This window comes from Ambystoma mexicanum, chromosome 2q (assembly GCF_040938575.1).
Source record: "Ambystoma mexicanum isolate Mex_15411 chromosome 2q, UKY_AmexF1_1, whole genome shotgun sequence".
NCBI classification, from domain to species: Eukaryota; Metazoa; Chordata; class Amphibia; order Caudata; family Ambystomatidae; genus Ambystoma; species Ambystoma mexicanum.
This window is the reverse complement of record NC_090924.1, coordinates 1,466,989,288-1,467,014,462: the sequence shown is the minus strand read 5'-3', so window position 1 is coordinate 1,467,014,462 and position 25,175 is coordinate 1,466,989,288. Positions and strand designations below refer to the sequence as shown.

General features: G+C 41.6%; 1 protein-coding gene across 1 annotated transcript in view; it reads right to left on the bottom strand.

The window, feature by feature from the left end:
* LOC138568894 (vomeronasal type-2 receptor 26-like) overlaps positions 1 to 24,811 on the bottom strand; it is a 187,951-nt gene extending 163,140 nt beyond the window's left edge. Inside the window, exons 1-2 of the mRNA XM_069646675.1 lie at positions 24,740 to 24,811; positions 21,734 to 21,874 (exon numbers count right to left, since the gene is read on the bottom strand). Of these exons, the coding sequence (XP_069502776.1) occupies positions 21,734 to 21,874; positions 24,740 to 24,811 (213 nt within the window). The remainder of the gene's footprint in view (positions 1 to 21,733; positions 21,875 to 24,739) is intronic.
* Between the last annotated feature and the right edge of the window lie 364 nt (positions 24,812 to 25,175).

Here is a 25,175-nt window from a genome sequence, read left to right as displayed (position 1 = left end):
TATGGTTGTGACAGTTGAGTGTCCCTTATGTCATCATCATTGATTGTCATCTGGTATGTGCCAGGGCTGTGTGCACTCCACAGTGGTGTGATTTTATGTGTAATAATTAGCCACCAGCTGCGTACGGGCTGCCTCACCACGTGCCCTTTCCCCTCCGATGCGCAGCGGGCGTGCATGTGGTTCTGGTTGGGGATGTGGGGGCACCACCATGTCCACCGGCAGGCCCCGGCGTGTTGCAACGTTGTGCAGGAAACATGCTGCCACTATGATCCTGCACACTACTGGGGGAGCGTATAACAGCTGCCCACCAGAACTGTCAAGGGAGCGAAAGCGTGACTTGAGCACTCCGAATGTGCGCTCCACTATGCACCGGGTTGCAATATGGGCTGTGTTGTATCTTACCTCTGGAGCGTGGTGGGGTTCCGAATTGGCGTCATCATGTGGGTGCTCAGAGGGTAGGCACTGTACCCTGGGGAGGTGGTGATGGGTATCATTAGTGGGGTTGTGACATTACTCAGTATCTGACATGCATGCATGTGCAATGGCATTTATACTCACCAAGCAGCCATGTATCGCCATGCCGCCCAGCTTCTAGGTCCCGGTTTAGGGTTGACATTCTGTAAATGAAACTGTTGTGAGTGGACCCTGGATAGTTGGCATATACTGAGTAATGATTCCCTTGGCATCACATACTACCTGCACGTTGATGGAATGCCAGTGCTTGCGGTTTCTCTAGATGTGCTCAGATGCCCTGGGTGGACGTAGAGCCACATGGGTGCAATCAATGGCACCTAGCACTTTGGGGAATTGTGCCACCCCGCAGAAATCCTGGATGGCAGCCTGTCTTTCTGCAGGTGTTCTGGGCAGGTATATGTGCCTGCGGACAGATGGGTGTGCAGTCATGATGGCCAACACCTGGTGTAGGCAGCGTGACTGCGTGGCCTGTGACACCCCCCCCACTATAGCACTTGTCCGCTGAAATGATCCCGTGGCCAAGAAGTGCAGTATATTGAGGACCTTCTCCAGGGTGCTGAGTGCTTGGGAGCACAGGGTGAGTGATGTAAGGTCATCCTCCCACTCACTCACCAGGTTGAGTATGCTGTGAGGTGGAAAGCTGTACCTCCCATACACCTGGTCATCAGGCATCCCAAAAAGGCTGGTTCTGGGTGTAAACATTCTGGGCCTGACTATCCTCCTCCTTCTCCTGCGGTATCCCACGACCACTGCTGCTAGGAACGGTATATTGATCTTGGCGTCTGAGCTTGTTTGTTGTTTGCGCACACTTTTATGCTGCGTGGGTCCACGTACGCCTGCTTCCTGCTGGCGTACGTGTTTTCGGATTAGCGCGTCTTTTTTGGCATACACATTAGCCCTGTTCGATTCCATGAATACGTGTTGTAGACGCGCGTGTGGGCGTTCCGCGCATTTGCCTCCTGTACTTCCCCTGTGACGCCCACATTTTCACGCGTTGTTCCCCATTCCGCGTGTTACGCCCCCGTTCCGCCTACTTTTGTTGTGAGCGCTGCGCTATGTGCGCTTTTGCTGTGCGCTTAGTGCACGCTGTTTGGAGACGTGTGCACCAGCGTGCGCACGCAGAATTTTAACGCACATCGAGGGATTTACACACGCACAGACTTCCATGAATCGCTGTGCACTGCGATTCGCACGCTTTCGCATGCTTGCGCCGAAAATTTCAGCGCACATTCATTCCATGAATCGGCCTGAAAATCAAAAGTAAACTACTGCAAAATATGGATACCTGTCCAGTACGCAAGTACACATGACTACAAGGACATTCAGTGGCCTGCATTACAGGACCTACTTGCAAAACCACCTTCCATGATATCAGAAGGATATCAACACATCATTCAACTATAAGAAATCTAGTTTATAAACTGTACTATGATAAAAGTCCTGCTTTAGCACTAGGCAATTTAAATAACATTCTTCTTCATGGTACAGCAAAAGACCTACTAGAAGAAATCGACTATATCCAGAAAAATATTTTGGAAGTGAAACCCACTTACAGAATGAAATAGCTGTAAACCAAATTAGTAACAATTCTACACATGGCAATCTTTTATTACACAGATAAAAAAAACAAATACTAAAATTTAAAAGTACATCAGCTGAAGTACCAAACCATGTGTGTGTATGTTGCTGCAGAACTTTTTATAAAAGTAACACAAAAACTGTGTCATACAAAATAGAAGACAATAAAGATTCTAAATGGTTTGAAATAGCTCTCTACCTTATAGCAGAAAACAAATACGAAATAACTGACCCCGTAATACTTTGTAGTTACTGCACTACAAAACTTGACAACAACCAAACTCCTTCACGTGCTATAACAAATAATTTGGAAAATGTGCACACTCTAGGAGTGCAACGTCCAATGCAGCAATCTTTAATTATCTTGGTAAATGGAGTACCTACAAAACACAAAACAATTTGGCAACAGCTGGTAAATGTACATAAAGTTAGAGAAGCCCTGCAATATCTTAAAGAGAATAATGAATATTACAAAGAAATTAATATTGAAGAAAACTCGAAGGATACAACTGAAATAATTTAAGAGACACAAGAAGCTGGTCAATGTGAGCTCCTAGATCCTGCTGCAATGTCAAACACTTTAGACCATTATACAATTCATCCATTGCACTCTAATGACACCATAGAAGATGCACTGAAAATGTACCAAATGTATCAAACAAAAGGATCACCAATCAGCATATGGGAAAAAAGTATAGAAGCACGTGCTTTTCCTCTACTCTTTCCTACTGTCAAAGGAGGAAGATACGATGATAGACCTATTCAAATGTCGTTCATTACGAATGTATTCTGAAGATCCCAGATTTAGACAAAATGTGGAATGCATATTCCACCTACTCTTTGAAAGTGAACTAGCAACTTTATGTTACGGAGTTGCACACATATTAAAATCAGGATCACACTTTCAAAATATGACTGCTACACAATTATTACAAAAAGTCCAACAAAAAGATGAGGTTTTACAATCAAATATTACAAATCTATTAGCAAATATGCGTGGTACTAAAGAGTACTGGTTTCGACGCCAAAGTTGTGCAGAATATGCATGGGAAGATTTACATGATTAACTACGCATATCAAACAAAAACAAAACAAACATAGATATACTAACATCTGGAGAACTTTGTTCTCTGGATCCTGTTAATGTTTCAAGATATTTTCACCATCGCTTCATTGCTATGCTACATTTTATTTGTAATAAAACTGTTCCTCCCCTTGGAGAAGTGCAACACTTCTTTTGGAGGAAAGAATACCAAGCCAGAGGAGCACCACATATCCACATGCTTTTGTGGATTAAAGATGCTCCTACATTTGCTCAAGACAGTGATGCCACTGTTTTACAGTTTATTGAAAAATATGTCACTTGTGAAATTCCATCGGAATCCAAAAATAGTGATCTTCATGCACAAATTTTGCAATCTCAAAGACACAAATGTGGCAAATATTGTCATTGCAAATACAAAAACAAAGGTAAATACTACACCAAATGCCGATTTGGTTTCCCTAGACCAGTTACAAATACAGGTCAAGTAAAGAACCTCATGTCTTCAGTTAGACATAGTGTTAAATACATATTACATAAAAAGAAAAGAAGAAGAAAAATATATCAATTATTATAATGAAATCATTGCCCACTTATGGAATGCAAACATAGATGTGCAGTACATTGCAGACAATTATACTGCAGTTGCACAATATGTCACAGCATACTTAACCAAAGCAGAAAATACAGAGCTGCAAGACCTCTGCAATGACCTGTCATCAGATAAAACAGTGTCTCAAAAATTATACAGCTTGGGCAAAAAAATGCTGTCCCATAGAGAATGTGGATCCTATGAAGCAGCTGATCGTTTAACTGGTACCGCACTGTATGGTAAATCTGAAAATATAGTATGGCTAAGTCTTGGTCCAGCTAAATCTAGAAAAAGAGTTCTAAAATCATACGAAGATATAGAAACAATAGCCAAACATGATCCCAACAGCCAAGACATTTTAAAAAACAATTTATTGGACACATACTACCCAAACAGGTGTACCACTTTGGAAACCATGTGTCTATACCACATAGCCCAAAACTACACATACAAAAATAATATAAAACCTGATGAAAAAAACGGTAAATACAGAGTGACAAACTGTGAAGGCAGCTTAGTAAAACTCACCAAACCAAGTTTAATTAATATTATCAAATTGTCATTAAAGACTCCTCAACATAAAGAAGTATATTTCATGTCCCTCCTACAACTCTTTAAACCATGGAGAAAAGAAGAAGAAATACTAGATAACTATGACTCATATGAAGACGCTTTCAAAGCAAACGAAAGCACTGTAACTGATGTAAACTTTACACAGTACAAAATAATGTTGCACAATGAACAGCAACACGAAGAAGAACTCCAGGCCCAACTAGATAAGGACACCCCTGAAAGTAGTCAACCTTCTGTAACAGGAAGCCAAGAACCACTGGGAGAGCCACTAATAACAAATGAGGCAGAATTAGCTATGATAGAAGTAGAAAACACCATGTGTCAGTATGAAGATAAAGAAGACTTAACTATACTACAATTAAAACTAAACAATGAGCAATGTAGCATTTTTCAAGAAGTAACAAAAGAAATTACACATGGTGTACAACATGAAAACGAAGAATGCACCTGCCAAAATAACAAGCCTATACTATTGTACGTCAGTGGTGAAGCTGGTTCTGGCAAAACATTCCTAATCAAAATCATCAGTAAGTTCCTTCAACAACTGACAAACAACAATCTGTCAGTTGTTGTCACTGCCCCCACAGGTTTAGCTGCCTACAACATAGGATGTTGTCACTTTACACCGATTACTACTCCTGCCAGTAGAACACCAAAACAAATTAGACTATTACAAACTTTCTACAGAAGCTGCAATGGAACTACGCAGAGTATGCAGAGTATTGAATCAAATGAAAATGCTTCTAATAGATGAAGTGAGCATGGTGTCCAACCTAGTGTTGGCTTTGATTCACCTCAGATTACAAGAAGTACTCAATACAAACTATGAAGAGCTCTTTGCAGGAAAACACATTATTGTTTTTGGAGATCTTCTTCAATTGACACCAGTGAATGGTGAGCCTATTTTTAAAACATTAGGACACAAACTCCGCCGTAAAACTGTTGGCAGCATTGGAAATGTCAACCTTTGGCAACATTTCCAAGACAGAGAATTAACAGAAAACATGTGGCAATCTGCAGATCTCACTTATGCCAACATCTTAAAAAGTATCAGAGTTGGTATACTTTCTAAAGAAGCAAAAGCAATATTGAAAACCCAGCACATTCATGCACTTTATGGTGATAATGCATGTGCTACAGATGATATGGAACAATTAGCCCACAAAAATGTCAATTGTATGGCCTTAATGCCAACTCTTGCAAGCTGTTTCAAATTCAATGAAATAATGTTAAGCAAGGAAATGCAGCCAATAATGGAAATTAGCGCCACAGACAAACTAGATGTACATGGTATGAAACGACCTATGTGTGACCAAGCCACAACAAGACTAAATAGTTTAGAAAAATCAATCTCAAACACAGCAGGCTTGGAAAAGATATTAAAATTATCCTTAAATTGTAGAGTAGTGCTTAAATGTAACCTTGACGTGGACCAAGGATTAGTTAATGGAGCACTGGGTACAGTTGTTGGCTTTCAAACATACCCACGTGACAACAAAATTCAGTTTGTCAATATTCTCTTTGACAAACTTTCATAAGTAAAAAGGATAGGACGCTCAACAGCTCGATTCCTTCTCTTCAAAGACATGTATGTACGCAGAGAACAATTTTCTCTAACTCTTGCATACGCAGTCACCATTCATAAATCACAAGGTCTTACCCTAGACAAAGCAATGATAGACATTGGTAACACAGTCTTTAAAGAAGGCATGAGCTACGTAGCACTATCACGCTTACGTACACTTGACGGTCTATTTCTAATCAACTTTGATGCAAGTAAAGTAAACGCTGATATTCCTTGCATTTTAGAATACAATAGACTTCGCTCACTATACACCCCCCATCTAAACACATATTCTGTACCACAAAAAGTAAAATGTTGTAAAAGAAAACTAAATCAAACAGAAATGCAACAGGATGTCACTGCAAATCCTTCAAAGAAAGTAAAAGAAACTAAAACTTCATCAAGTACCACAAACATAAAAGAACCCTTTAGAGAAAGTACACCAGGTACTTCATCAAAGAAGGAAGACAAACAAAAAAAATCTATCAGATACACACTACCTGGTCCATTTAAACTCTCAAATATAGTTGGAGTAAGTTGCTACGCAAATGTAGCAGTAAATATTCTATTTCAATTGCCACCAATTGTTGACAACATTTACTTACACAGTACAGACCAATTGTGTTTGCAAATGTTAGTCCTTCACAGAAATGCAACAAACAATCCTGATAACACTTATACTGTTTATGGAATAAGACAACAATTGGACTACTGTGCTGGAATGGTTAAATTCACTATAAACTCACAGGAAGATCCACAAGAATTTCTAATGTACTTACTACAAGTACTGGAAAATAAAAACATACCTATAAATGAAATCTTCCAGATTTCATACATGTGGAAACATACATGCACTCTCTGCAACAATGTGACACAAGAAGAAATCCCCAATGAACGCTTCATATATATACCAATACCTAATTGTGAATCCATTCCATTTCAGCAACTTGTACAAAATGCAAACCATGGTACATTATGTACTAGCTGCAATTCGGATAATCGCTCCACGTTAGTAATACAAACACATAGTAAATACGTAATACTAATGCTTCTACGTTACAATGCAGATGGTACCAAAAACAACTGCAAGCTGACTGGATTCACACATGGTCAAATATCACTTGGTAAGAAAACCTTCACAACAATAGGTATAATCTACCACGCAGGAGCCACAACCAATTCAGGGCACTAAACTGCGTATATAAAATAGAAATGTGGATGGTTTGAATGTAATGATAGTACCATTACTCTAAACCAGAGATTACCAGCAAATCTTACAAACGCTTATTTAATGTTCTTAAAACCAAAATTTGATAACTAAACTGTACTTAAACCTTAAGTAAATTTATAGAAAAAAATATAAACTGTTAGAATATTCCAAAAGCTATCTAACTGCCCAAAGATTTATAATTTTGTAAAAATTAGTGATATCTATGTCCGCACTGCGGATACACTTCCCTGTTCACTCCGCGGATAGGACACCCGACGTGTTCGCTGATTGGCTGGGATGAAGCGTGAGGTGCGTCGGATTGTTTTGATGCACCCGCCATCTTGGATCCATGTTTGTTGTCTGGTTATTTTACACTCTTAATTAAAACGCTTGATGTTTATAAATAAATGAAAGGAGGTTTGTAATAATGCAAGTTATGATAAGGTTATGCATTGCAAAAGTGGGCTAAGGAACATGTAAATTCAGTTTATGAAGAATCGTTGGTGCAAACGGAGTGTGCGTTACGGTGTGAGTTATGCCAAGAGAATGGAAATGGTGAATATAATGTAAGTTTGATTTTTGACGATTTTATACTCGAACGACCATCAATGTATTCATTATTTCTGGGTTACATTCTATTTGTTTGTTCTGTGTGGCATATTGCAATGAAACACAAGTACAACCTTTGTGTATATTGGTCTTTCTAATGTCAAATGGGGAGTCCAGCATCGAGGTGCATGTAGACCACCACTCGATTCTCCCAGGTTCAATGCTAATATTTCATTAAAATGTCATGTATGACCATGTCAAATTGTGTACCACTTTCAACGTTGTTTTCTCTCTGTTGAGATTGTTTCATGTCTGTGCTAATCGTTAGTTTAAACTGTATGCCGAATTAATAAGTCAATAGATAAATTGTAATAAAGATCGGCTAGTGAGACACATTTTTTGTTATGTTTTCGGAACAGGTACGTCCTTCCATTCTGTGATTGTCATAGATTCCAGATGCCAACTGACGGCTTTTTTTACCGGCAGCTGCAGATAGTTGTGAACAACTGGGTCACAGTGACTCTTTTTTGGGACAATCGCCAAGGGCCCATATGCCCTTACGCTGTACTAGCGATGAGGAGCAACATAACATCCTTTACGGTGGTCTAGCCCCAAGTTGATGCAGAAGCCCTGGAATTCACTGTGTGACCCAAGCGCTTCTTTTACCGAAAAAAACAGCTTGTGTACGCAAAAAGAACAACGCAAGACCCACAATAAACAATTTGGATCACGAGCAAAGGAACAAATTTGCAATTTGATTGAATATGGCAATAGCCGGATGTTCTCGGAGCGTTTATTTTGAAATAAAAGTACTTTACAAATTGTACAGTGTTGTTGTTTTCTTTTAAAGTACGGTTTAATATTCCGAATTGTGACATGCTGTGTTGTGAGTCGATGTGTATTGATTTTCGGGTTCTGCGTCACGTCACGTCACGTAGGTGATTATGGGCGCGTTTGGCTACACTGATGAGGAACGTCACTGAGAAAGGTGGAGAATATCACTAGGTTTGGTGATGTGAGGCTCAGGGGCGGGGAATATGATTTAGTGACATCAGTGCAGTTTACCTTAGGCCGATGCAGCAATGGATAAGATTAGCACAAGATGGCCGCGCCCTGCTGCCAGATTTCGCATGTTTATAAAAGAGGAAAACTAAGGTAAGGTGCATTGGAAATGTTTGTGCGACAGATCAACGTATGTATAAAAATACATGCCCGAAACCCTCGGGACAATAATATTTTCTGAGCATTGCACTTGTCAAAGTTATCAAATAATCTCTGGGGAAGTAGGGGTGATGCGGATGGGATGGGATATTTCTGACCTGATTTCGAATGAGTTTACAAAGTTTGGTGGGATTTTTTGCGGAGGGGGCAATATTAGAGGGGGTGTGCTAAAATAATGTAAAGGCTTATAAATGTGGTGCCTTTTGAGAAATCTACACAAAGGTTTGTAAAAAGATTATAGATCTAGATATAAATGTTTTTGTAAAGTCTGAATGGATTTTGTGAAGTAGGGGTAGGTTATATGACGATTGTATGTGCATTCATTTGACACTTTTGAAAAAATAAAACGTGGGTGAATTTCCAGCAAACTTGCGTAAGGCGCATTAGCAAGGATCTACAAGCATGGTTTTGCAAATGTGCCAGTGTTTTATTATTTGACAATGTAGTTAAGAAAAATAGCGGTATACCTTTAGTGACTGAGGGGTAGCCTGTGGCCATGGGCAGTGGCCAGATTGTCCAGGTCATGGGATAAGGTCATGATCCGGACAATCTGGGTACTGGCCATGAACATAAGGGACAAAACATAGGAGTAAACTAGGCATGTGCACCTGAGACTGGCTTTGTGGTAAAGTTATTCAAAATTAGAATAGATTTGAAAGGGAAGAAAAATGTGCTCGTGGTAATATGGTCATAGGGTTCTCTTTTTGCCTTCTGAAGGCTGCCATGGAAAGCAGAGAGGGGCCCTGTTTGGAACCCCTGCCTTCCCTTTCCATTGTGGCCCTCTTGGAAAGGATTTTCCTTCCTAAACCAGGACGCCACAGGCGTCCCAATGTAGGACGAAAAATCCTCTTTTTTAGTACCCCGGGTTCCCGCTTTGGGAACCTAGACTGCTAATGGCCTTCATCCCCCATTTCAGGGGCTGGAATGGGGGGATAATGGTCCAGAGACTTAGTTATCCACCCTCGCTTCGCTTGGGCTGATAACTTGGGCTGTTGGGCCGGTATCCACGGTTCCAGTCCCTGGAACGGAGGATGAACGCCCCCATATTCCCATTAGCATAACACAAAATGCAAATGCAAATGTTGGAAAATCTTATTGAGTCTATGTACTTTACTGAGAAATATAAAGTAGATGGAGTCTATGTGGTTTTTTTTAGTTCTATTTTTTAACTGTAAAAGGTGGTTCCTAAAGGAACATTTATTTTGTTTTTGGATGGATTTTTTTTGGCAGGAGAGTTTAGAACGAAAGGTGGGCAGGGAAATGAGGGAAGAGGCACCAAACACTAATATGGAGGGGCAGGTGGACAGGGGAAAATGTTGCGCGTGTGTTATTTCTAAGGTAGGGGGCAGTGTTTGTCATGCTCCTAGATTACAGCAGCGGTGGTGTCTCTTGGGATGGCCTTAGCTGATGCCATTTTAAGATAAATAGCAGTTTTGTTAAAAGTATGTACTGTGAACTAGATTGTTAATGGATGAGTAGGAATAGGTGTTGGAGCTGTGCAAGGGAAATTTTGAAGTTGAAAGTTCCTAGATCAGTAGAAAATGGAGTTCCAAACTGTCCGCGAACCACAGATCTTATTGTGAAGTGCATTACGGGTTCTTGGACATGTTATCATGCTGCACGCTAGCATATGGTCATGTGGGACTCTCCGGAAGGTCTGCAATGAAGTCAGATGTTCGTAGACATTATGGTTAAGTTGCACTAAGAAAAACCTATGAAATTGAGTAAAAAAACTTTGTTAAAGGGACGTTATGGTTAAGTTGCGCTACTAAAAACCTATGAAATTCAGTAAAAACACTTTGTTAAAGGGACGTTATGGTTCAAAGTAAAGCCGAAAACCCCCTGAAATTCGCTAGTTATGGTAAGGTAAGCAACCATAACTCACGCCACCAACGTGCATTGTTAAGACTAACACCCAGGACATCAAAGAGGACATCACAAATGTCATTGATGACATCACTGATGACATCACATGTCTGGTTCCCTCTTTTTTCCTTTACTGACATATCTTAGCCAGTAATATTTAGGAATAAAGAAATCAAAAAGTACTGTATTTGTAGACTTATACTTTAAATATGTTCTTACAGTAATTCATTTGCGGTTCACTCACAGCATATGAAACATATACATAAGTGGAATACATACTTGAAAGATACCAATGTTTTCTGTGTATGAAGACAATCAGTGAGGTTATCAACACTTTCTTATTGTTCTGCTGTTTTTTATTACTGTACTTTCTCTGGATGTGCTCATATTTGTATTCGCATTGCGATACTTATTCCGAATCAATATTCTATCCTTCTGCACCAGTTCTGGACTCTGGCCAGAAAGAGCACAGTGTCGCATTTTCTTGCGCATCTTCCTTTTCATATCCCTTATGTTTTTATCAAACAATCTGCTATTAGTGGCATCATTCTTTAGGGGACATACCATCCCATCGATTGGCATAAGATCAGAAAGATGTTTCGATATCCAATCAACTATATTATCTGCTGAGGTATGCAGAATTTGTTCAACTACAATATCATCACACCATTTCCTTGCCTTAGCCAGGTTGGTATCAGACCATCCAATCCTAATACCCTTCACCAACAGCATCCTGAACGGGAGATGTGATATCCAGAAAGTTCATACATTGTAAGAGACGATGATCGCTAAAAGTATTGTGCATAGTTTCAGCTGCCCGAACTGATTATCACTCAGACTGATAAAGTCAACAGTAGTAGTATAAGCATTGTTAGCCCAAGTTATAATGTTGGGAGATTTATCATACATACTTCCATTCACTACAGATAATTCGATAACAGAGATAAAGGTTTTCCAGCATACTGCTTTTGTAGTACTCCTATATCATCAGACAGCAGATTAGTATTAAGATCCCCTCCAAATACAACATTCAATTATTTCTCCACCATATAGTTAGCAACCAGTTATTCATATATGGTCTGTTGTATAATGAAGGTATGATCATTACCTGGGGGATCATAAACATTAACCAGCAACATTTTGCAGGTGTTATTCAGGACAGCCTCCACCATCAGAACATTGGAATTAGTTGGAGACAGTGTACATTCCTGAGATTTTATTTTGTTGGATACCAGACGGTAAGGCCCCCAAAAGGTCTTCCCGTATCCCCTTTTTTGCCACATTATGATATGCCGTAAAACCATCAAAGACAGCACTCTTCATCAGCCACGTCTCTGACAGAAAAACAAATAGGGCATCGTTCAGCAGTTGAAAAAAGCGACTTTCAGAGAAAAGATGAGAATAGTTTCTGGTATTCCATGATATAATAGGTGAATCCAATCATCCACTATTAGATACAGGTGGTAAAAAGGAGCACAACCATTCCCAATGGGATTTATTTACATCATTACCAACATGGCACCCTTTACCTGCTGGGCATTTTTAACAAACCCGGCATTTAAGTACCAGGGCCTTCACCCTCATCTAAATTAGGGTCTAGCAGGTAGCCATTGCGCTTCAGAACATCTTTATGTTCTCTCACAAGACTTGCCACCGCTTCTGAGTAACAATGAATTCGACTAAAATTGCCCTTACATTGCTCAACAAATTTGAAGTCCCCACTTTTCAGTATTCTTAAGTGAAGTTGCATGTTTAGGACTTCAGGCAGCTTACTTCTATAGATAGCAATGGCATTTCTCTTATTACTACAGGAGATAGTAAACTGCTTTCTATGTAGGGATTCATCTGCCTTTTAGGCTTCTTCACAATTTTCCCAGAAGTCACAGGAGTACCCTGCACCACCTTAGAAAACTTAACCTTAGGTTTTATTCTGAGCAGTGATATATCCGCAGATTCAGCCATACTGTTGTTGATGCTCATCGATGAGGTATCAGCAGCATCAGTGGAACTGTCACTGAACCCATTGGAAAGGCCCTTGGCCACTTGCGCGGTAGATGGTTCATGACACTTTCTTAAATTTTGTCAGAATCAATTACCCATCATGTCAGCGTTCCCCTTTTAAGGGCACGCTTTTTCACATTCCTAGCAGCCCTCTTTCTTGCTCTTTTAGTGCCATTTTTCTTTTCTACATTAGCCACCTTTTCCTTAGCTACCACTAACCCCCCTTCCTTTATAGGTTTCTGTGAGTCTCTGAGCCGCCTACGTTTCTCTCTCTTAGATGACAGCCCTCCACACTCTCACACTCACTACCTTCCAGAATATCAACCAAAGTAGATTCTAGGTTAGCATTACATATATCAACAATAGGTACAGTATTTAATACATCTTCAGGTATTGTATTAGTCACCCCCACCTTAGTAACAGTGTTGGCCTTAGACTCTTCTTTTAGTTGATCAGCATTGTTTCTGGTTTGTGCAGAGATAGTATATCAGAGCCTTAATAGAATTTTTAGAGCAAAGCTACTTGCAGAGTTTTGAGCATCAAGGTCTTTATGTTTAGACTCAATATTACATTTGCCACAGTCATGATTAGGCATCAGTGAAACATTGTCTTGTGAGGTACTAGTTTCCACATAAGATCCATCCACCGGGCCAGTAAGGCAAGGGAAGCCTGAGAGTCTGTCCTTATTCACGTTGGTTAGAGTACTAGATGATATATTAGCAGTACATATACCAGGTGCAGTTACAGCCTCCTGAGGTATTTCCAGGCCCGGCCTCCCCGACCTTTCAAGGTGAAGGATTTGCCCCTCCAAGCTGTAACAAAGATTGAGTAACAAATTATTATTGTCAAACTCAGCCGGAATACCGGCCTCATTTCTCAGGGTAGTGACAGTAACTAAGGGTTCAGTATGTATTTGCACCACAGCAGTTTGATCTCCAAAGAAATCAGTGATTTTCTTTTCCTTAGCCAATGAGGTAGGCGCGCTGTTTTCAGTTGCCCCACTGGCTTTTTCCAAGTATGAGGACTTTTTATTGTTTTTATGTTTTTTTAGCTTACTTCTAAGCTTCATGATGAGGTTACTAATGTAGAGGGAACAAACCAGCCTCCAGATAGTACCTCAGTACACCGGCACCCAAATGCCCAACTAGAAGACAGACCCACTGGCTCAAAGATATAAATCGGCAGTGGCCAGCGGGGTATTCCTGAAGAGATCCAAAGGAAGTTTAGATGGGTGCCAATACCAGAGAAAAGTCCACTGTTATCAATATTGTGAAGAGTGTCACAGGTGCTTGCCTCACAGAAACACTGGTACAGCACTGCTGCGAGAGCTGTGCAGGGGGACGTGATCAAAGGAGAAGCACTCCCGCAGTGTCACACAATTCCCCACACTAAGGATAACAAAAGTCAATACAGATCCCCTTACCTCTAGTTCAGCAGTGCCCACACCGGGACCAGACCAGCAGTTAGAAATATGCAGGACATCAGTATAGTGACAGGTGAAGCAAGGTACAGCTCCGACCTCCACCCCCTGCACTTCCAGCATAAACAGTAAAAACAGCAGATTAGATACTCTGCCCTTTTCTCTGCATTCAGGCTTCTTGCTGCAAGGGTTGGCCGCTGAGAATTTATGGGTCACTTCCTGGTGGGCATGTCCATCCACCAGTAAAGATTTGAAGGAGCAGGACACTGAAGGCAATAAGAGTGAAATGAAATGTATTTGTTCTGCGCAGAAATGAGTTCCCAAAACTCCGGGACTCCGGTACAGAGCAGCCCAGTAAACTCGGTAGCACAGCAAACACAGCAGATTAGATGCTCCGCCCTTTTCTCCGCGTTCGGGCTTCTCCTATTCATATGATGGTTACAAGTAAAACCGAAAAACCACAGAAATTTGCCATGAAATGCTAACACTAACACCCATGACATCAAAGATGACATCACAAATGTCATTGGTGACATGATGATATCACATGTGCATTTTCATTGTTCATGAATTGCTTCTACAAGGGATTGTCATTATAATGTTGGTGGAAAACTATCAGAGGTCATTGGGAGAAATACCATGAGATACATAGTTCATTAAGTACTGCATTGCTATGAACACCATTGTATTACAGAGCTCTTTCCAGTAAAGGAACCTAGTCATGTACAAACATAGGCATTGGCTGCAGCATGCACCATAGCGGTGCAATATTCATAATCTTCCCATGTTAGACAGTAAAATGATGAATGCTTTCATGTCAGAGTTTTGCGTATTGTGAAACATGTAATAAGTAGCCATTAATGTCTCACTTACTACATAATTATAGTACTACACACAAAACATAAAGAGACCACAATGCATAGAAATATGAGCATATACAGGGAAAGGAAAGTAAGCAAATAAGCAGTAGTATTACCAGAAAGTGTTCATAACATAACTGATTATCTTCATGCACAGAAATGATTGTTGTGTTTTAGGCTTGCTTCTTCCCCTACGTATATGTATCATATGATGTGACTGAACCCTAAGGAAAATAGTGTAAGAACAAATATAGTACCTTTTGAATTTTTAGTTCCTGACTGTCAGTGAAGAAAACCACCTGGCCTAAATATGTCAGTGAACAAAAAAGAGGGAGCCAGACATGTGATGTCATCAGTGATGCCATCAATGACATTTGTGATGTCATCTTTGATGTCATGGGTTAGTCTTAGCAGTGCACAGTTGTGGCGCACTTTATGGTTGCTTAGCTTACCATAACTGGTGAATTTCTGGGGGTTTTCGGTTTTACTAGTAACCATAATATGGATAGGTTGTTATTAGTGTAAAGTAACTATAACGTTACCCGTACCACCATGAGGCACACCTAACATCTTCCTCTCTCCATCTGACCTTTCTTATCCCTGTGGTTGGTGCCCCTTCAATACCCTCCCTACCCTTCCCTCTCTTGTGTGTCATGTTTAAAAATAGAAGTGCCAATTAAATGGAGCAGGCCCCCGCGCAGTCCGCGATGTCCGTGGACAGCCCGTCAGTCCCCAGACATCCGGAGCATGCAGGGGTGGCAGCATGTATGCCATTGCATTCTTTTCTGGGACAAAGTGGTGGCTCTGAAAAGAGCCTTTTTGAGATTTCTTTTTGTTCTAGGAAGTTTTGAAGTGGCCAACACCTACTGCACACATGCTTGCTATGCTTGCAAGAACGGCTGCAAAGCATTCTGGATAGTGCGCAAAAAAAAGGTGATTGCCAGCATCAGTAAGATGGACGCAATTTCTGCGGAAAATGTTGGTGCTATGAAATGTAATGTTTTCATTGTAGAAGGAAGACATACCAACATTGCGCAGGAATGCGCGAACAGCCATGTTGACATTGCGCCTGGCTTCCTCCATTTGCGGACAAAATTATGAACAGCGCGAATAGTGTTAATTGATGTGGCATGTGTTTCCAGAAACGAAACTGACTCGGGCTAGCTGTGTCCTTAAAAATAGTGGACTAAGAATTTGTGGGAGTAATTGTGTCGACAATCCGCAAATTAATGATAAGATTCACTGTATTGAAAGCAGACATCAGAAAGTAAAGTTTCTATTTCAGAAAACTGTTGTGAAGCAGTTCGTCCTGCACAACATTGGAAAAATGGATTCGCAAAATGCAATGTATGCAACAATTTAATTGAAAGCTATTGAAGTATGGAAATTGTACTGTTTGCCATATGACATATGATCAACGCTGTGACGCATGAATGTTGAATATGCCGCAAAGAGTAGACGTTGTACATGTTACAAGAAACTTTAATTCATAGCCAAAATATGAATGCATTTGCATATTGAATTGTAAAGTGCTTACTGAAATATGTTTTTCTGTTATCAATTTTACATAGTTATATACTCCCGTTCTGTGCGTGTCATGGGTTCAGTCTACCAGTGTTTGGACAATAATTATCAACAACAGATTACTTATAAATATTGTGTGGGATGATCGCCAGACAACAATTTGTCCTTTTGCCTTTGCAGTAACATATCATCAATGACATGTGTGATGTCATCTTTGATGTCCTGGGTGTTAGTCTTAGCAGTGCACGGTGGTGGCACGAGGTATGGTTGCTTAGCTTACCATAATTGGCGAATTTCTGAGGTTTTTCGTTTTTACTTTTATCCATTACGTCCTGTACTCTGAGAACCCCGGCCGGCCCATAGAGTAAGCGTTTGCTCAGAAGCACTTTAAGACAAGATAGCAGCACCCATGAGATGGATGAGGGTGCAGATTTTATACTTCAACACCAATAAATAAGGACAACTCAAACAGTTTGGCAAAGGTAGTCCGTTTAATGACAAGTACCAAAAACATAGAGTTATGGATATCAGCAAAGATGCGATCTTCCTTCTCGCTTCAACTCCAATGAACTTCATAAAAATGGTAACATTTATACTAAAAATTCTTCATCATTGATGTGTAACACTCAAAAGTTACCATGCAATTCTATTGGTTAGGTAACGGAGTGAGGGGATTGGGTAAACACTGTCAGGTGGGAATCTAATCCCTTCATTCAAAAATGACTACTGCAGACATCATTAAAAGTACAATGTCCTATTGGTTCTACTAACTATAGGACCTTAGATTATTTGGTCCATTGTGATTAGGTTGGCACCAACCCCATGCATACTTTTCCACTTTGCTTAGCAGCACGCAGAATGGTCGGCCAGGTGCAAGGTGCCTTTTAGTGACCCGGCCGTCCTCCAGTCCTTGCTACAATCAATCATAACATTAGTAACGATGGGCCTCATTACGGGTCAGGCGGTCCGGAATTAACAGTGGCGGTAAACCCGCCGCCACTGTTAATTCCGGACCGCCCGATACCGAGTCCTGCCTGACCTGGCGGGTTGAACACCTCCCACCTGCAGGAGGACGTGGAAACACCAGCACCATCACAAGATGGTGCCAGTGTTTCCACTTCCCCATTCCCATTGAGTCCTATAGGACTCAATGGGAATGGGGATTAACACCATTCTGCCTCCGTGACTCCCAGGACTCCGGGGCTGTAATGCCCTGGTAATTCCGGGAGTCACAGAGGCGGAATGGTAATACGAGTCCGGCGGTAACCAGGCGGTTTTACTGATGCGGTTACCGCTGTACTCGTAATGAGGCCCCATGTGTGGTTTTCTGTGTATGGTACTTCAATAGGTGCTCTTCTTCTAGTAGGCACTGGGCAGAGCCCTACTACAGCTCTCTGCTGGTTTATTTGTTCATTATATGTCACATATTTTGGTGTGAACGTTCCTGGTACTTCAAAATGGACAGTTGGAGTGCAGCCTGTATTTGGGACCTCCTCTACACTCCCCCTTCTGGGCGATTCATCTACCACTTACACCTCCTTCTTTGGATCCGTCTTCTTTTGTTCCTCTGTATTCACTTTGATTTCATCACCTGTGTTCCTTCCTTCTTCATCTTCAGGGTCTATACATGATGGTCTGAAGAAAAGTCTTTTTGGAGTCCATATTTTTATGACTTCTTTTAGACTTCCTGCTGTCCTTACGTGTTCGTCATTGTTCCATGTCATTAGTTGACACTGTCCATTTGGGCTGCGGTAATCCCATCCTCCCTCATAATTTCTGTGCTTCCTGGGATAGAGAAACTTTGTTCCCTCAGGTGCATGAATGCTAGATTTCACAAAATCCCTTATCTCCTCGTCAGTCAGGTCTTTGGGCTCTCATCCTGACTTGACGTCAGTCATGATCTTCATCCCTATGGCTTCCTTCGCAGTTTTATGGCACTGGGACATTATTATCTTAATAACACAAAATCCTAGCAATATCATCACTAGCAGGGCTCCCAGGAATTTGAATGCATCTGCCATCCATTGTGGAACCCATGAGAATAGTGATCCAAACCAACTGTCATCATCAACTTCGTCTGTCTCGTCTATCATCTGGTTCTGCAGTTTTGTCAGCATAGCTATGGCTTCTGTTAGAGTTCAATTTTCCTCATCGTGAGAAGGTATAAATGTGCAACATGATTTTCCGATTTTTGCACAAACTCCTCCATCCATGGCTGTGATCATGTCAAGCACATAACTGTTCTGGAGAGTCATCAGTCGATGGCTCATAACTCTTCCTTGATAGCATTGAATCCTTTTATTGTCATGTTGATGGTCTGCAGTAACTCCCATCTGGTTATCTGTAACAATTTAGTATTTGCTCCAACTTGGAATCTTGGCATGAGAATTCTCACGAACACTGATGAGGTGAGGCTAAACAGTTTGTATTCATATGGGATTGCATGAAAGGCTTCTTCAGATTTGGCATAGAAGTAATTTTCCCTCTTCAATCGAGTCATCAGTTCCACAGATCTCTTTTTCCTCAGGTGAGCATCTGCCTTCGGGAAACTGTCAATATTGAAGTCGCCTTTCTGGATCACCAAAGCTGGAACATGGACATTCACTATTGTGCCTCCCCAGTTTCTCGGCAGTCTGATGTATGCTTTGAATCCACATACCCAATAGTGATCCATAATTACTGCAGTTCTGTGCTCCATGCCTGGGGGATCAAAGATTCGTCCACAATTCTGATTTTCTCCCATCTTTCTTGTGCCTTTTTCCTGAAGCACAATTTTGAGTTTTCCAGTGGTACTATCTGCAAGGGTCCTCCTCTGTCTGCGACAGAGCACCCAGGACGCTCAACCTCGGACTCCAGGTAAGCGCCCACTTCCCCCGGCATGGGGGAGACACTGCCCCGCCACACATGGGCTCTGCACCAGCTATATAGCTCCCAGCCATTAACCTCCTTCTCTCTCACCTCATTATTCTTGGCAACTGAGACCAAAACGGTTTCTTTTGAGATAATCAAATTGTCCGAATTAACAGCCATGCTCCAAATAGGCTTGGAATTACCAACCCTTAAGTGACCTCGCCCCCATGGCACAAGCACCAATTGGCAGTTTAACCAACATGGGCTCCCTCAACCATGCTCGCTGCCCAGCCTTACCCCCACTGGATGCAACTCACCTACCAATCCATCACTCTCCATTAAACCCCTCTCTAGGGTCCAACAGGAGCCAAGACTACCACAAGGACAGCCTTCAACAACTGAACCAGGATCCCAATGAGGGCTCACAGAAATTCACACATGGTAAGAGGTACACCATGTCCCTCCCCCATTACTATTTGCACATCAACCCAATCTTTTGCTAACTCTTTTCCGTTTCTTCCTCCATGTTCTTCCAAACTGGAATCTAATTCCCAATGTAATTCAAACTGTTTATAATGCTATGATTCTTAAACTGTCACAATGTTTTCACGTCACCCCAACACCACAATGTTTGACTAATGTACAACTATCATGTCACGATATTGTCACATTTTACACAATAAAAAATGTGGTTCTAATCGTTAATGACAGTAAGACAATGATGAATATAATACACAGATACATTATGCCTCTATAAGTCAGGCGGCAGCATTTACTTCCAGAAAAATATGGACGTCTTTCCTCCTGCAGGAGGACGAGGTTGCTGCTCTGGATTCCCATCTTGATCATTTGCCAAATGTTAACTTTTACTATACTCCTTTGAACAATATTGTCTTTCAGATTCTGTGTTAAGAGTTGCAGGTGTTCCACAATTGTACCCCCTCTTGTGAACGGTGAATTGTCTATTATCTCGGGCTACAGTTCCTTTACTAAACTATGGGAAGTGTCAAAATCAAGCAAAAATTCAGCAAGTCTTTTTACTGTGCATGTTCAAAATATATAAGCTCCCAGTCTACGGCTTCAATCTGTTTCATTCCAGAAGACATGCTTTGTCCTGGTCAGTATAACAAAATCAACAGAAGAAAAAGTTTCTTCTCTTTTTTTTTTTCTTTTTTTTTGGCCTTATTCCTTCGATCTGTCCTGGCGGAAAGTTTAAAATCTTCTCAAATAGTTCTGCTGATGGTTGGAGAGTTCCACTTGCATCACTATTCCATGCAAGAGCATGCCCATCTGTGTAGCATTAGCTGGGTCTCTGATGATTGTGAGGACGTCAACATCTCCAGGTCTCCCCACTAAGTCTGGAAAATGAGTGACTAATGAAAGAAAACATTGCTGGCCAACCTGCTGTCTTCTGGTGACAGGGACATTTGTCCTGTCTTGCTGAGGTTCAGGATTGTATGGTTTCACTTCACTATGAACAATGTCTGCACGTTCCATTTGCGTTCAGTGCAACTAAGATCACAATGTTATTTAGGAGTTTGCTCAGACATTCTGTATTTGCTGGATCTCGAAGAAACGTGAGTACGTCTGTCGTTCTCCCGACAATATTTGGACAGTCTTCAATTAGGCGAAAGAACAATATGTTGACAAGCTCATTTACTTCCCTCTTTGCTTGGGACATTTGGTTTTTCCTCACTGTACTCAGGAAGTAGGTGGAATTGTTCCACAATTATAGTAAGCAATCTTCTTATTGTCTTTTTGTTTTCAGGATCTTGAAGAAAGTCAGTGACACTGGTGAGCCTCCCCACCAATGACGGGTACAATCTTAGTACTAGATCGAAGTATGTCACCACATCTTTGGTGTCGCAACTGTGGGACACCATAAGTCATTCCGAACAAGGTCTCTGTGTGGAAAGAGCCTGGATTCTGTATTTTCTTCCAATTTATATGTCCTCGATCAAAATTTGCCATATTATTTTCTAGTCACGGTTTTAGTGTGTCTCAGTTCAAAGTTCAGAGTCAACAGACTATGTTGTGGTTTATAAATGCAATCTTCTTCTTCACCCTGCAACTAGGATGAACAGAGTTTCCAGTTTATCTGTCCTTATCCTCTTTTTTGCTCAGAGTAATGTCCAAAGGGAAACCACAACTATCTCACAAAAGTTCCTTTGTCTTTACTTTGCTGTTGCTCATGCGTCCTTTTTCCTCGTCATGGATCTCGTCTGCACGTGATGTGGTTCTTCCCCGTCGCTCCTAGTCTCCTCGCGCTGGGGTGCAGGCAGGGGGCCTTCTCCAATGTAGGGTTTGATATCGCCCAGAAGAATCCAAGCTCTTCTGCCTTGTAGTTTCACTACGGAAGGAGTGCAGTCTTCCACTGTAAAGGGACCGTTAAATCTTGGCTCATCCCACCTTTTTCGCGTATGGTTCTTTACCAGACGGTATCTCCAGGGAAAACAGATGGTACACAAAGTCCTTGAGCTGTGCCTGTAGTAGTATCTCCTTCTGTGTTCTGTGCTGCCCTGCACCCTTTTCGTCGTCGCTGCAGCTGGTCTGAAATTACAGTAAGGCATGATGTCATGTAATTCAGGTAATTTTGCATTTCAGACACTAAGATTGCTCCTGTTGACTGGGCATCACATCTAGCTCTGTCTCGAGGTGTCAGAGGAGTGCGCATTCTTCTTCCCGTGGCTATTTCGTGCAGCGTGAGAGGATGGTCAGAACCAGGTTGGTTTCTGATTGCATACAGTGCCCAAGGAAGGCAGTGCAATGATCCTTTCCTTAGAGTAAGCTTCAACTTGGCTATCCTTTCCTTTAATAAGCCCGTTGAGCTTCTCACACTCCCGTTACCTTGCGGGTGATATGCCGACGAGCACTTGTGCTTTATACCAAGCAGCAATCTAATCTGTTCAAAAATCTCATTTACAAAGTGAGCCCCATTATCTGATCTCATGACTTCACATACCCCCCACCTGGGGAATACTTCTCTCACTAAAAATGTATCCGCACAGGTAGAGTCTGGGTGTGTACATGGACCTGCTTCTATCCATCTAGAGAATGGACACACCACAACAATTAGGAATCTGTACCCGTTACATACTTGAATCATGTCTATGTAATCGACATGAAAGTGCTGAAAAGGCCCATTTGGCCTTGAGATGACTCCTCTCATTACTTTTAATGTGTGCCCAGCTGTGAATTGCTGACAGATTATACAATTCACTATGAAAATGCAACGTCCTCAGTTAAGTTCGGTATGAACCAGTCTTCTGCGAGCGTTGCTGCTAGATTCTCTTTTGTCATGTGTGCCGGATAATGTAGCTGCTCCAGTGCCAATTTTAACAGGGCTATAGGCATTACTGATTTACCAGTGCTGTCTTGTCATTACAAACTGTAAGAGGGGTTTAAAGAACACCCTCGCCGTTTCCAAATATTTTTCTCTTCCTGTGGTGCCTCCCCTTGGAGTTCCATCAACTCTGTTTACCCCAAATTACTATAACATTCAGGTGCAATCAGTGCAACCATCATTCTCTCATTTGTGTGGGTTACTTCCACTTCCATGATCATTTCACCCTTGTATGCCATTTGTTTGGCTTCCGTGCCTGCTGCTTGATTTCCATGTGAGATAAAATCTGTCCCTTTCGTGTGGGTGGCACATTTCACAGCAGCTATGCCCACTGGGAGCTGCAGTGCCTTGATCAGCCTATCCAATAAGGCTGCGTGCTGCACTGGCATGCTGTATGCTCGGAGGGAGCCCCTCCTTTTCCAGCGTGCTAGGCCTGCGTGCACTGTTGACGTCACATAGGCGGAGTCACTGTACACAGTTACTTCCTGGTCTGCGTGATTCTCGATGGCGAGTATCAAAGCCAATAATTCTGCAGCCTGTGCTGAGTAATGAGATTGTATTCATGCACTAAGGAGTACTCAAAATTCTCCATTTGCAGTGTTTTTTATTACAGCGACGCCTGTATATCTTTGCCCATCGTTTTGATCGATTCTAGTGGAATTGTCAATAAAAACACTTTCTCCTTCTGCCAAAGCATATTCTTTTACTCTGGGGATTTCATCATAGAATTCTTCATAGTTTGGGCAGTCATGGATTGGATCTCCTTCAGTGACTGGCTCAGCTATGAACATAGCTGGGTTCACTATCTTGCATCGGACTATTTTAATCGATGCATTCGATATGATCACTTCATAAGCAGAAGCTCTCTGAGATGTTAGCGTGTCCTTTGGTTTTTCTAGGATAGCAAATAGTGAGTGCTCGACGTACAACATCATGGAGCATCCCATTACAATGGTAGTAGCATTTTCAATGGTGAACGCTGAAGCAGTCAAACTTTGTTCGCACAGGAAATGGCCTCTCATCACAGGGTCAACATTTCCACTATAGTATGCCAGGGGCTTGTACCCCAATGTGGTTCTCTGAGTGATCACTGCCGTCATAACGCTGCCATTCGTGTGTGAGAACAAGAAAAATTCCTCTGCATAATTGGAGATTCCTAAAACTGGTGCTGTGCAAATTGCTCTTTTGAGTTCAGCAAATCCTTTCTCCATGGTCTCAGACCATTCAATCTTTTCTTTCATCACCTGGGCCTTCTTTAAGGCCTGAAGCAAAGGCTTGGTGTAAGAGCTGTAGTCGAAGACCCATGCTCTGACATAATTGCAAAGGCCTAGGAAACTCTGCATCTGCTTTACCGTGTATGGCTTGGCCGTGTTTAGTATGGCTTCAGCTCTTTCTGGGGTAATTCTTTTTCCTTTATGCGAGATCAGCTGGCCTATGTACAGCACTTCTTGTTGACAATATTGTAATTTTTCCTTGTCAACCTTATATCCTTTCTCAGCCAGTATAGTCAATAGCTGAACAGAATCGTGTCTGCATTGCTCCTCTGTCGTGCTGCAAATTAAGATGTCATCCACATATTGCAGGACCACACTTTCTAATGCAATATTGCTTAGGTCCATCTGCAGGACTCTGTTAAAAATAGAAGGAGACTCACAGTACCCCTGGGGTAGCCTCGTGCTTTTCAGGCGCCTCTGTCTGAATGTGAATGACGTCAGATCTTGTGAGTCACGGTGCAACGGGATTGAGAAAAATGCATTTTTCAAATCAATCACCGTGAAATATTTTGCCTCAACAGGTAAATTACATAAAATTGTAGCCGGGTTCAGGACTAAAGGGAACTCGGCCTCAACAATATCATTTATTGGGCGTAAATCCTGGATTAGCCTCCAAGACCCTCCCTTTGATTTCTTGATTGGATAAACCGCAGTATTGCATGACGATTCTGACATCACTAAGATGCCCTGTCTCATCATAGCCAATATTGTCTTAATAATGCCTTCATCTGCCTACTTGGACATGGGGTACTGTCGTGCTTTTGGAAGAATTGCTCCTGGCTTCAGTTTGTTTCTCACCTCTCCAACTCCTTTCAGTAAGCCTATGTCATAGGGGCCTGTAGTCCATGCTGAGACAGGCACTTGGTCCATGTTGTCATCAACATATTAAGGACAATTCCGTGCTAACATCATTCTCTGAGGCACTTCTCTTTTGATCATTTTCACCCAAAAGGTGAGACTCACCTCCACTATTGTTTATCCCATATCTGCTTGCTCTTCAAACAGATCATCATCATTGAAGTCAGTCAATCGGTATCCTTCTTCAATGGTGATTACTGCACACCATTGCCGGCCTTCATCGTTATAACCAGCAATCAAAGCCATTTTCCCTTGTACTGCAGCTGTGTGTATCATCAAGGTAAATACTTGTCTCTTTTCCTCGTGCATAGGTATTCTTTCCCTGAATAGAAATTCATCTGGGGTCCTCATGATCTTGTCTGCAAGGCCTGGCAGC